Source organism: Stenella coeruleoalba, assembly GCF_951394435.1.
Source record: "Stenella coeruleoalba genome assembly, chromosome: 6".
Lineage (NCBI taxonomy): Eukaryota > Metazoa > Chordata > Mammalia > Artiodactyla > Delphinidae > Stenella > Stenella coeruleoalba.
The window spans coordinates 1,130,731-1,143,116 of NC_137151.1; the positions used below are offsets into that span (position 1 = coordinate 1,130,731).

The following is a 12,386-nucleotide window of genomic DNA, read 5'->3' on the forward strand; positions in this document are numbered from 1 at the left end:
TTGTATATGATTATGCTCTGTTATCCTGACCTTGCATTTATTTTAGTAAACCACTGTTTTAGCACTCAGATTGATTTCTAGTTTAGATATAGTATTGATATTTAATGGACTATAAGTCATGGTATTATTGGAAAGAACTAAAATTAGGAGCCTTGAGTTGTTGCATTACATACTAATTTAATAATCTGTTTTCAACTCTAGGTTAGAAGAATTTGAAAGATTCAATACTCTTTCTAGGAAAGTAGTTGTTCCTCCAGAAAAGGCAAGGACACATGTACATTTTCACCGATTGCCAGCAAAGGCAAAGCCTCCCAAGATTAAGGTAAAGTGGGCGTTATGTGAACCACGATGGAAGGAATGACAGAGAAGGCAAATAATGACTTTTCCCTCCTGGTTTGGTCTCAGGAAATCGAATATCAGAACTTGAGATTTCCAGTAGATTTATCGAATCCATTTGCTGTGGCAACTGTTCTAAACCAAGAACCGGGAAAATTGAAGATTAAAGAATTAAGAGAAGGTAAGCAGTTGATCCTCCGTAAATCAGCCCCTGGGCAGAATCTGAAGCAGCAGCAAAACTCAGTTAGATCGCTGTTTTGTTTTGCCATTAGAAATGTGTTTTTCTCTCAGCCAGTGATTCTGATTTGATTACTGGTATAATCGTGTTTGCTCCCTCCCTCAGTTTTGGACCAAGGCACTGAGGTTTCAAAAACAAGACAGATGAAGGAAACACTCTTTGAACAGAAAGTCAGACAGAACACTTACGAAGAGCTCAGAAATCACCTTAAGTGGTAAATATCGCACAATTATTTGCATCAAGTGACGGTGGTTTTGGTAATCCATGAGACATGAGACACAATGAAATGTAATACCTTTTTATGCCCTTTGAAAATTTTGATTATTCTCTCCCCTTTAATGGACCTTCTGTTTCAGAGTGAAGTTTCTTTTGGGAATAAACTAATGTGACCAAACCATGCTGTTTCCTAAGCATGACCAGTGGCAGAGCCAGAGTGCACCCCCCTTGCTCAGGACCGATCTGGGTGACAGGCACCCCGGGTCTTGCCCCGTCACCTCTCACCCCACCCCGAGCCCCCTGTGTCCTGGGCTGTGTGCCTCAGAGGCCATCCGGGGATCCCGGCAGTGCAGGCTGGGCTCGGGGAGGCTCCCGGTGGAGGTTTTCAAACTCAGATGCGAGGCTTCTTCTTTGCGCTCCTGCAAACAAAATGGAACCCTTTTTACAAATTTTTACCAGATCATACCAGGCGTATCTACGTGTACAGATTCAGCTGAAGTAACTTTAGAAACTCTTAAACTGAGTTCAAACGGAGACTCCTGGAGGAACTTCCCTGGTGGTCCAGTGGTTAAGACTCTGGGCTTCCACTGCAGAGGGTACGGGTCCCATCCCTGGTCGGGGAACTAAGAGCCCACATGCCGCCCAGACAGGCCACGCACCCTGAGCTCTGGGGCCGGCCCAGGTGTCCCCACCCTGCCACCCCCTCAGGAGAAACAGCCCCTTCTGTGAATTCACAGAATCCTGTGTGAGCCTGTACTCGGGGTCTGGCCTCAGTTGAACAGGGCGTATGCCAGGTTACCCAGGACCATTTTTTAAAAATACTCTTTCCCTGTTGTAAAAAAAGTGGACACATTGTCATTGTAGAAACTTGGAGATTTTATTTTGAGTGTAGAAGAGGAAAAAAAAAATCACTGTTAGTACAGTGACCACTGTTAACCCTCGTGTTTTCCCTTCCACGTATGCTTCTTTGTAACAGACTCAAAATCACATCCTAAATTTTGTTTTTTGTTTATTTATTTATTTATCTATTTATCTATCTATTTATTTGTTTTGGGCTGTGTTGGGTCTTCGTTGCTGTGCGTGGGCTTCTCATTGTGGTGACTTCTCTTGTTGCAGAGCACGGGCTCCAGGTGCGCGGGCTCAGTAGTTGTGGCGCGTGGACTTAGTTGATCCGCGGCATGTGGGATCTTCCTGGACCAGGGCTCAAACCCGTGTTCCCTGCATTGGCAGGCGATTCTTAACCACTGCACCACCAGGGAAGTCCCTAAATTCACTTTTTTTTTTGCAGTACGTGGGCCTCTCACTGTTGTGGCCTCTCCCGTTGCGGAGCACAGGCTCCGGACGCGCAGGCTCAGCGGCCATGGCTCACGGGCCCAGCCGCTCCGCGGCACGTGGGATCTTCCCAGACCGGGGCACGAACCCGTGTCCCCTGCATCGGCAGGCGGACTCTCAACCACAGCCCCACCAGGGAAGCCCCCTAAATTTACTTTTGATCATGTGTTGTTCACTTAATACTTTCTCCCTACTTTTTTGTTAAAAGATTTTAACCCCGCCAGTAAGAGGCACACACATTGATGTAGGGTCAGTGGTTAACGCCACGCGCGTGCACACGCGCACAAATGCACAGGCGCAGACACCCCCTTTATCCCCCTGAGCCCTTTGAAAGCGAGTTGCAGGTACAAGTGCCATGAACCCTCGCCCCTAAAGGCTTTAGCATGTAGCTCCTAAAAGCAGGGACGTTCTCCAACATCACCATAATCACGTCCAAGAGGTTTACCATTGATGAAGCACCAAATAATCAGCCTATATGCAGATTTACCTTGTTGTCCCAGTAATGACTCTTATACCAGGGGGTTTTGGGTTTTAAAGTGGGGAATCCAAGGTCCAATCAAAGATCATACAATTTGTGTGTAGTTTCCATATCTCTTTAGTTTCCTTTAATCTAAGACAGTTCTCCAGAACTTTAAAAACCACAGCTACTGTATCCTTGTTTTGTTCTCTTTTTTTTTTGGCCACGCCGTGCAGCTTTCGGGATCTTAGCTCCCCAACCAGGGATCGAACCCAGGCCCTCGGCGGTGAAAGCCGAGAATCCTAACCACTGGACCTCCAGGGAACTCTGTTACTATATACTTTGAACACATATCAGACTCCATGATGGGTACATTACATACCAGAGGTGTTTTAAGTGTGATGACATTCACATCACATAAAATGAACCATTTTAACCATTTTAAAGTGTACAAGAAATTATTAGCACGTTCACGGTGTTGTGCAACGGTCACCACTTTTTTCCAGAACATTTTCATCCCTCCAGAAAGGAAGCCCGTCATAAGCATGAAGCAGTCACGCCCCGTCCTCTTTCCCCAGCCCCTGGCGACCGCTAATCCGCTTTCTGTCTCTGTGACATTGCCCCTTATTTCACATGAATGCAATCGTAGGACACATGGCCTTTAGTAACTGGCTTCTTCCACCATTCGTGTGTTCAAGCTTCATCCACATCACAGCACCTGTCAGTACTTCATTCATGTTTATGGCTGAATAAGATTCTATTTTAGGGACATACTACATTGTGTTTATTCACTCATCAGTTGATGGACACTTGGGTGGTTTCCACCTCTTGGCTATTTTAAATAATGCTGCTACGAACATTTATATACAGGTTTTTGTGGGAACTTATCTTTTCAGGACACTTGGGTGTATGCGTAAGAGAGGAATCGCTGGGTCGTACGGTCATTGTATGTTTACCTTTTTGAGAACGGCCAAGCTGTGCTCTACGCGGCTGCAGCAGTTTACATTCCCACCCGCAACGTGCGAAGCTTCCAGTTTCTCCCCCTCCTTGGCATTCCTGTTATTTCCCTTCATTATGATTGTTGTCACCGTCATCATCATGAATCGTCACCCAAGGGGGTGTGCAGTAGTGGTCCATCACTGTGCTTTGATTTGCATTTCCCTGATGGCGACTGGGGTTGAGCATCCAGGTTTCTCTATCCATAAATATTTTGGTGTGTGTCACTAGAAGCTGAGCTTCGTCTTGTGGACACATTATTCACCCGAGTTGTGTTGCTGTGGTCTCTGCAGCTTCTCTGCGCCACGGTGTGTCCTCCCTCTTCAGCTGTGCAGTATGGCTAAGACACTCCATCCTGAAGTCGACTATGGTATTCTGATGGGTTCTGGAAGCTGGTTTTTTTCTCCCCAGGCAGGTACACCTCGGTAAAGATCACATGTCCCTTAAATTCAAAAAAGACCTTACTGAGGAGCGGCAGAGAGTAAACAACAAATACAAGGTCAGAATCACTGCTAATTCGATGTCATTTATTTCACTAAACATTGTTAATTCCTGCTGTATGCAAGATGTCATATAAGGAGAGAAAACCTTACAATTAAGTTGGGACGGGAGGCTGATAACCAGCCCTCGGTTAACTGTAAATCGAGGCTGCCTGTAACTGTCACCGAGACCACTGCTAAGCAGTGTGGGCCTTCAGAGTCCAGCTAGCAGGGGACTCATCTAGCTGGAAAGCTTCCTAGAAGACACGGTATACGTTTGAAAAGCAGTAAAGAGGAGAAAGGCGCCCAACTTAGAGGCAGGGAATGGCTCTGGTCTGGGCTGGAATGCTGGGCGTGAGCTGCAGAGCACGAAGGTAAGAGAGACCCAGAGACGGTGACCAGGAGCGAAGCCAGAGCCAAGTCCAGACCAAAGCTGGAGGCCGCGCCCTGTGGCAGGAAACCGAGCAAAAGCGAGAGGGAGGGAGGGTGCAGAGCTAGTGGGCACAGGAACCGCGCGGCCCAGACCCTCGGGGGCGGCGGCCAGTAGTGCTACATTCTGAGTGCTCATCGTAAGTGAGTGGAGTCTAAGTAGAGGCACAAGAAGTCTCCCTCCTCTTTCGTCTAACAACGCGTTTGCCAATCCCGTCTTTAAAGTCCCTCTATTTTATTTGACTTTTAGTCGTCCTGGAGTTCAGGGTCTCTCCCCACGGAATCTGTATTTTGAACCTAAGGTCCCCCGTCTCAAACTCAACCTCCTGCTGCGTGCAAATCAGACGGGACAGCTCACCACCCTGGTGACAATCGTAGACATCTGTTATTTCTTGTTTTCTTTGATTGCAGTAGAGTTGATTTACATTGTGTTAGTTTCAGGTATACAGCTCAGTGATTCAGTTACACACACACACACACATACACACACACACACACACACACACACACACACACACACATCTATTCTTTTTCAGATTCTTTTCCCTTAGAGGTTATTACAAAATATTGAGTAGAGTTCCCTGTTCTCTCCAGTAGATCCTCTCATTTTCGAGTAGGGTGTTAATGTTTTGGTCAGATTTCTTCCGATTTAGTCTATAAAAATGTTTGTGAACAGCATACCTGAAAGCCAAGCTAGTTTTAGAAGTTACCTAACACAGAAATAATAAAAACCACAGAGAGGCAAGAGCTAACACATGTGTGCAGGTGCACGGCCCTCTTACCGTGGAGGCAGGTGTGGGGAGACACTGAGCCAAGCCCGGCGGCCTTCCTGGGAGCGACCAGGCAGTGCCAGTGGCTCCGGGGTAGGGGAGATTGCTCGGGGGCCAGGGAGCAGGCGGCGGGGACACCTCTCCACGGAAGGGACAGACCCCCAACTTCCACCACCCAGGAAAGGGAAGGGATCACGTGCCTTTGACCAATGGCTTAATGGGTTTCTACCAGTTTCAAAGAGAAATACAGTTGTGTGCCTTTGTATTCCATTTTAACATTTTTGATGATTGAAAATCCCAGCTAGATAGAGGAGATCCTGTTTTGGATGACGAATTCCAGCGACTCAAGACAGAAGTTCACCCGAAACGGGTTGTACGCGACCTGGAAGAAGTAAGTAACTTTCTTTATTTGGAATCTAATTATCAGGAGCTCTTTATATGCTTATTTTTTAAGCATATAAACAATTTTATAGAAATCCTTTTACCAAGAGATTTTTAATAGTTTTTAAATTGCTTACCTTTCGGGGTGTTTTTTCTTATGACATATCCACAAGTCAGGCATCAATTTGTAGTTGTTTCCCTTGAAATTAACAGCCTTGTAAATGGGCCCCTGCTTCCCACACCTCCGATTTCTCCTCTTGGTCTCCTTTGTTCTTCCCCTTTGCTGCCCATGCCCCTGTCCGCAGGTCCTCAGGGTGGGTCCCTGGGTGGGTTCCTGGCCCCCTCCCCTCCCCTTGTAAGAAGACAGCCAGTCAGACGCCAGAGCTCTGGTCCCAGCTCCACCTCAGATTTGGGACCCGGGAAGAGCCCTCTGAGCCCTCGTGCCCTGGTGTCCTCAAACGTGAAGTGGGGACAGTAGCCACCCCACCCCCCGGAGTTTCCTCTGTCATGTGATAGTTTCTGGTTAAAACCCCAATTTTTAATTTTTTTTACTTAAAGAAATTTTTTTGAAGCATAGCTGATTTACAATGTTGTGTTAATTTCTGCTGTACAGAAGTGATTCACTTATACATATATATACATTCTTTTTCACATTCTTTTCCATTATGTTTTATCACAGGATAGTGAATATAGTTCCCTGTGTTCTACAGTAGGACCTTGTTGTTTACCCCAATTTTTAATTTTAACAACGAAAAAATGCTTCCCAGTCTCCCCACCTCCACCATTCTCAGTTTTCTCTTCTGGGTCTGCACGCCTGCACTGTTTTTACCTCTTTCCCCCCCCCGCCCCGCCCCATCTCATCTGGCCACACAGTTGTGCTAATCGCTCTTCCACGAGGCCATCCCCCGGTCCACCTTCACGGCTCACCCTCAGCTCATCCTGCAGGTGAATCGTTTGTGTTCCGCCCCTCTGCCGTCTCCTCCATGGCCCACTGCCCGGGCCAACGCAAGACTGACTCACTTCCGATGACTGTCTTCACGTTGCTCCCCTGTTCAGTGACCTGCAGCGCCCAAGGCTCTGGCCGGCGTCACGACACCCCCAGACACCCTTTCCTTCCCAGTCATTACTGACCCACACACGCTTGTGGCCCCGGTGCGTGGGCTCCACTGGGGACCACACGGTCTGGCCTCCTGCTTCTGCAGCATCCCAGCACCCGACGCAGGGTTCTGATTTCTGTGTGACTTTATTCTTCCTCTCTAGACTGTACATTTCGTTCTTTCTTTTTTTTTTTTTTGATGTAATAGTCACAGTTTTCTAAAAGGAAAACTCTTAACAAATGAGGGAAACAGAAGCTTTTGTAAACTCATAAATTGATTTTTCAAAAAAATTACAGTAAAAGTCATTCTAATTGGCGAAAAATTAGAGGTACTGTATATACAAGCAAGTACAAACTCTTTTATTCAATATTGTGTTAGAGGTTCTGGATAGTACAGTATGATAAGAGAAAGATACAAGAAAAGTTATAAGTATTGGAGAGAAAGAAATAAAAAGATCATTGATTTTATATGATATAATTAACTATGATTGTAGAAAATCTAAAAGCGTCTATTGCCAGATTAATTAAACCTACTGACTTTGTAAGAGAATTTGGGAATTGCAGATAAAATCATTATACAAGAATATCTACTGTATTTTCATATACAAGAAATGAAACGTTAACATATACTTTAATAGACATGTAATTTATAATAGCAAGCAAGTACCTAGAAGCAAATCTAACAATTACAAACTTTACATTAAAACAATAACAAAGATCTAAATAAATTGAAAGATATTTATAGATGTCTTATGGAAGAGAATAAGCATGTAAAGATGTTACCTTTTTCCAAATTGATCTACAGATTAAATGCAATCCCAATTAGTACCTCAGTAGGCTTTGTCATGGAATTTTATAACTCTTTAAGTACATATATATGTGTATATACACAACATGAACATGAATATTATGTAGATATACGTATATATATGAAAGAACAAAGGCTCAAGAATTTTTTTAACTTAAAATGAATAAACCGGGGGAGAGGACTTTCTCTGAAGGAGACAAAGCTTTTTGACCAAGTTGGATCCTTAAGGCAGTGTGGTATTATTGGCATACGGATAGGCAAAAGAGAAATGAAACCAAATAGAAAGACAGAAGCAGATCCACATATGTATCGAGTCTTGATATATGATAGATGTGGCATTGTAAATCACTTGGAAAATGAGATTAGATTGTACATTTCTTTTTTTTTTAATATCAATGTATTTATTTATTTATTTTTGGCTGTGTTGGGTCTTTGTTGCTGTGCGCGGGCTTTCTCTAGTTGCAGCGAGTGGGGGTTACTCTTTGTTGCAGTGTGCGGGCTTCTCATTGTAGTGGCTTCTCTTGTTGTGGAGCACGGGCTCTAGGCACGTGGGCTTCAGTAGTTGTGGCTCGTGAGCTCTAGAGTGCAGGCTCAATAGTGGTGGCGTACGGGGCTTAGTTGCTCCGCAGCATGTGGGATCTTCCCAGACCGGGGATCGAACCTGTGTCCCCTGCACTGGCAGGTAGATTCTTATCCAGTACGCCACCAGAGAAGTCCCTAGATTGTACATTTCTTGAAACCCAAATCTTGTCTTCCACTTTTGGTCCCTAACCCAAGAAGTATTCCCTATAATGCTGTGTACACCAAAAGTGCTTAATAAGTGCTCATTAAATGGAAGAACAAATAATAACTTGGTTTGGGATCCAACTCTGAAACATTTTTATTAAATGCTTTTATGCCAGGAGTTAAAATTTAAACCTAACATGCACCTATATTTTGTGTTCACAGAAAACCAGGGAATTTCATCCTAATTTTGATCCGCTCGTAAATAACACTTGGGTCAACAGGTTCTGGGCGCAGAGACGGTTTCAGCAAGCAGCACGCAAGGTAAGTTTCAGCACCAGGTTGGAAATTTAATTTCTTTAGTTATCAGCACAGGGAAATTGAACAGTGAGTTTTTTTTATAGCAGCTTTATTGAGATGCAATTCACATGCCTTAAAATTCACTCCTGTAAAGTGTACAGTTCAGTCGTTTTTAGTGGAGTACGGCCATCACCACTATCGGATTTTAGGGCGTTTTTATCACTGCTTAAAGAAGCCTGGTCGCCAGCAGCAGTCGCTCTCCACCCCCCACCCCCTTCCCTGTTCACTTTCTGCCTCTGTGAATTTGCCTATTCTGGACGTTTCGTATACACGGAATCCTACAATACATGGCCTTTCGTAACTGGCTTCTGTCACTTAACATGTTTTCAGGGTTCATCCACGGTGTAGCACGTTTCAGTACCTCATTCCTTTTTCAGGATGAATAGTATTCATCCTTGAACGGAGATACCACACTCTTTATCTAGTCATCGGTTGAAACATTTGGGCTGTTCTCACCTTTTGGCTGTCATGGTGAGAATAACGGCGCTACAGACATTTATGTGCAAGTTTGTGGCCATGTTTTCAGTTCTCTGGGGCGTGTACACCTAGGAGCAGAATTGCTGGGCCGTATGGAAGGATGCTGGTTAGTGATTTCTAGAGAGGACAGTGGGGTGCTCCTGTGCCCCTCGGCCTCTACAGTCCACAAAGGGTGTGAGGTGGCCCCCTGGCCTGGCTCCGCTCCCCCCGCAGCTGTCCCAGTCCTCTGTGTGGCCCCAGTCCTCTTCTTCTCCCAGGACACCACCTGAAACCCCATCCCATCTCCCTTCCCTCCACCCACACCTGTCCTTCGGCCAGCCCAGCCTACCCCTCCTCCAGCCAACAGTCCTGTAAGCACTAGCGCTTGGCCGTCTTGGGGTGCCTCTTGCATCTTATGCTGCCTGTCGACCTCTCGTCCCAGCCACTGGAGCCTGGCTGCCTGGGGGGCAGAAGCCCTCCTGCCCCCACCCCGGCAGGGAGACCAGCGGTGGAGACACGGACTCTGGAGACAGACTGCTTGCCCTTCATTCTTTTTTCTTTTTCTTTAATAAATTATTTCATTTTTATTTTAGATAATCATTTTACTCTTTTTTTCCACTAGTAAATGTATTTGATTGATGGATGGATGGATTGATTGATTTTTGGTCACACCGTGCAGCATGTGGGATCTAGTTCCCCAACCAGGGATCAAACCTGTGCCCCCTGCAGTGGAAGCACAGAGTCCTAACCACTGGACCACCAGGGAAGTCTCTTGCCCTTCATTCTTGGTGCTACTTCTTTTTTTATGGTTTTTAAAAGTTTTTTATTCAAGTATAGCTGATTTACAATGTTGTGTGAATTTCTGGTGTACAGCAAAGTGATTCCGTTATACATATATATTCTTTTTTTTATTCTTTTCCATATGGTTTATCACAGGGTATTGGATATAGTTCCCTGTGCTCTACAGTAGGACCTTGTTGTTTATCCGTCCTATGGATAATAGCTCACATCTGCTAATCCCAAACTCCCAGTTCTTCCCTCCCCCTCCCTCCCTCCCACTTGGCAACCACAAGTCTGTTTTCTACGTCTCTGAGTCTGTTTCTGTTTTGTAGGTAGGTTCCTTTGTGTCATATTTTAGATTCCACATGTAAGTGATACCATGTGGTATTTGTCTTTCTCTGTCTGACTTACTTCACTTAGTATGAGAATCTCTAGGTCCATCCATGTTGCTGCAAACGGCGTTATTTCATCCTCTTTGATGGCTGAGTAGTATTCCATTGTGTATATGGACCACATCGTCTTTATCCATTCCTCTGTTGGTGGACATTTAAGTTGTTTCCATGTCTTGGCTATCGTGAATAGTGATGCTATGAACATTGGGGTGCATGTATCTTTTCAAATTAGAGTTTTGTCCGGATGTATGCCCAGGAGTGGGAATGCTGGATCATTTCACAGCTCTATTTGTAGTTCTTTGAGGAACCTCCATACTATTCTCCATAGTGGCTGCACCAGTTTACATTCCCATCTTGATGCTACTTCTCATGAGTTTTCCAATCTTGGACAAGTTCCATGACCTCTGTGCCTTCGTTTCCTCATCTGTCACTGAGGAGACCAGTAAGACCTTTCTCAGGGCTGTCATGAAAGTCAGGCGAGTCAACACATAGAAGACTCCAAGAGTTTACGTTGCAGGTGATCTCTCAAGCAGTGCTTGCAGCCTAGGCTGATGTCTGTAAACCAGTGTCCCTGCTGGGGCTTTGTCTGGGTGGGCTCTGCGCCTGTGCGGGACAGAGGTGGCTATGAGACACTCGTGGGACAGCCCCGGCCACTCTGGAGCCAGTCCTCCTGGGTCAGCAGCTGTGTGCTTGGCTCTGAGTGGAGGCTCCGTCTTTCCCGCACACTCCCCGGCAGGTGCTGCCAGTTAGATGTGCCAACACGTCCCCAGCCCGACGGCCCCTGCCATCCCCCCGGCCCAGTCACAGCCCCGTGCTCTCTGCCTGGACCACCGCAGCCAGAAGAGGCCTCCCAGAGCTTGGACGTGATCGGACGTTGCCCCTGGGAAAACCTTCCAAAGGCCCCCCATTGCAATTGGAATAAAAGGCGCAATTTTTATCGAGGCGACAAGGCCATACTGGGTTTCTCTCTGTCCTTTAAGCATGTCTCCTTTGTTCCTGAATCAGGATCTCTGCACCTGCTGCTTCCCCTGCTCAGAACTCTTTCCAAGGCCAGTGTCTCCTCATTGTTCAAGTCTCAGATCGAACCTCACCTCCCAGAAAGGCCTTCCTTACGTCGTCCCTGCGGCAGCGGCCAGACCCCCTCCCAGCCCCTCAGTCACGCCCCCGTGTGTTTAGTCTTCTTCATTTGCTTCGTGGTGTTTAGCTTGTGTGCTCGTTTGTCTCCTGCCATCCCACTCCACACACACGCACGAACGGGACGTCAGCTCTGTGCGGGCTGGACCCTTGTCCGCCCCCCACTGTGTCCGCAGTACCTGAACAGGACTGTGCACGGAGCGGCCACCTCTTCACACTGGATAAGTGGCAAGGCCGTGGGCGGATGGGAAGGAGTGGCCCCAGCTCTGGGCGCAGGGAGCGCTCACCCCCAGCGGCGCCTGCTCTGGACGCAGAGCGTGCGGTGTGCAGCCAGCGCCGCCCAGCCCACCGCCCGATGTCTGTGGAACTGTCTGCTTAGTTTGTCCTTCAGCTCTGAAAACAACATGGCAGCAGTGTCACGACTCAGATATGCCGAGAAGAAAGACCGTAGAACTAGTCACCCTTCCACTCTGGAAATACGAGAAAACTGGGGCTCATAAATTGGGAGGGTCAAGGCCAGACGACAGCCGGGTCTCTGCGTTCAGGCGGGTCTGCACTTCCCAGACCTCGATGCCCGTGGCCTCGTCCAGGGCACTGTGACCCTCCCTGGGAATTTCACGTAGATCCGTGGCCTCAGCCCCTGACTGTGGTTGAGGAAATTGAGCTAAACTAAATGCCAAACTGAGCCCCGACGAACAGTGTGAGATCATTCTTCTTTCTAATTCCAGGTCGTGATTCAGCGCCGCTTGCTGAACATGCTGACTGCGATCCGTAACATGCACAGAGACGCCATCAAGAAAAGGTTCAGTCACGGAGGACAGTCCATAGCACAAGGTAGAGCCGGCTGCGAACAGCTGCGCTTCCATCCACATGTGTCCTGAGCAGCGGGCTTCTCTGTTAGGAAGTCAGCTGGGTACAAATGCACGGCTTCATCAATCACATGTACTGGATTTTTAAAAGTGTTACTGAAGTCTAGTTGATTTACAGTGTTGCATTGATTTCT

At 46.7% G+C, this 12,386-nt stretch overlaps 1 protein-coding gene across 1 annotated transcript in view; it reads left to right on the plus strand.

The window, feature by feature from the left end:
* Positions 1-12,386, plus strand: part of CFAP221 (cilia and flagella associated protein 221) — a 75,884-nt gene that overhangs the window by 46,231 nt on the left and 17,267 nt on the right. The window contains exons 9-15 of the mRNA XM_079924100.1: positions 202-322; positions 406-517; positions 680-788; positions 3,987-4,074; positions 5,555-5,644; positions 8,487-8,585; positions 12,112-12,217. Of these exons, the coding sequence (XP_079780226.1) occupies positions 202-322; positions 406-517; positions 680-788; positions 3,987-4,074; positions 5,555-5,644; positions 8,487-8,585; positions 12,112-12,217 (725 nt within the window). The remainder of the gene's footprint in view (positions 1-201; positions 323-405; positions 518-679; positions 789-3,986; positions 4,075-5,554; positions 5,645-8,486; positions 8,586-12,111; positions 12,218-12,386) is intronic.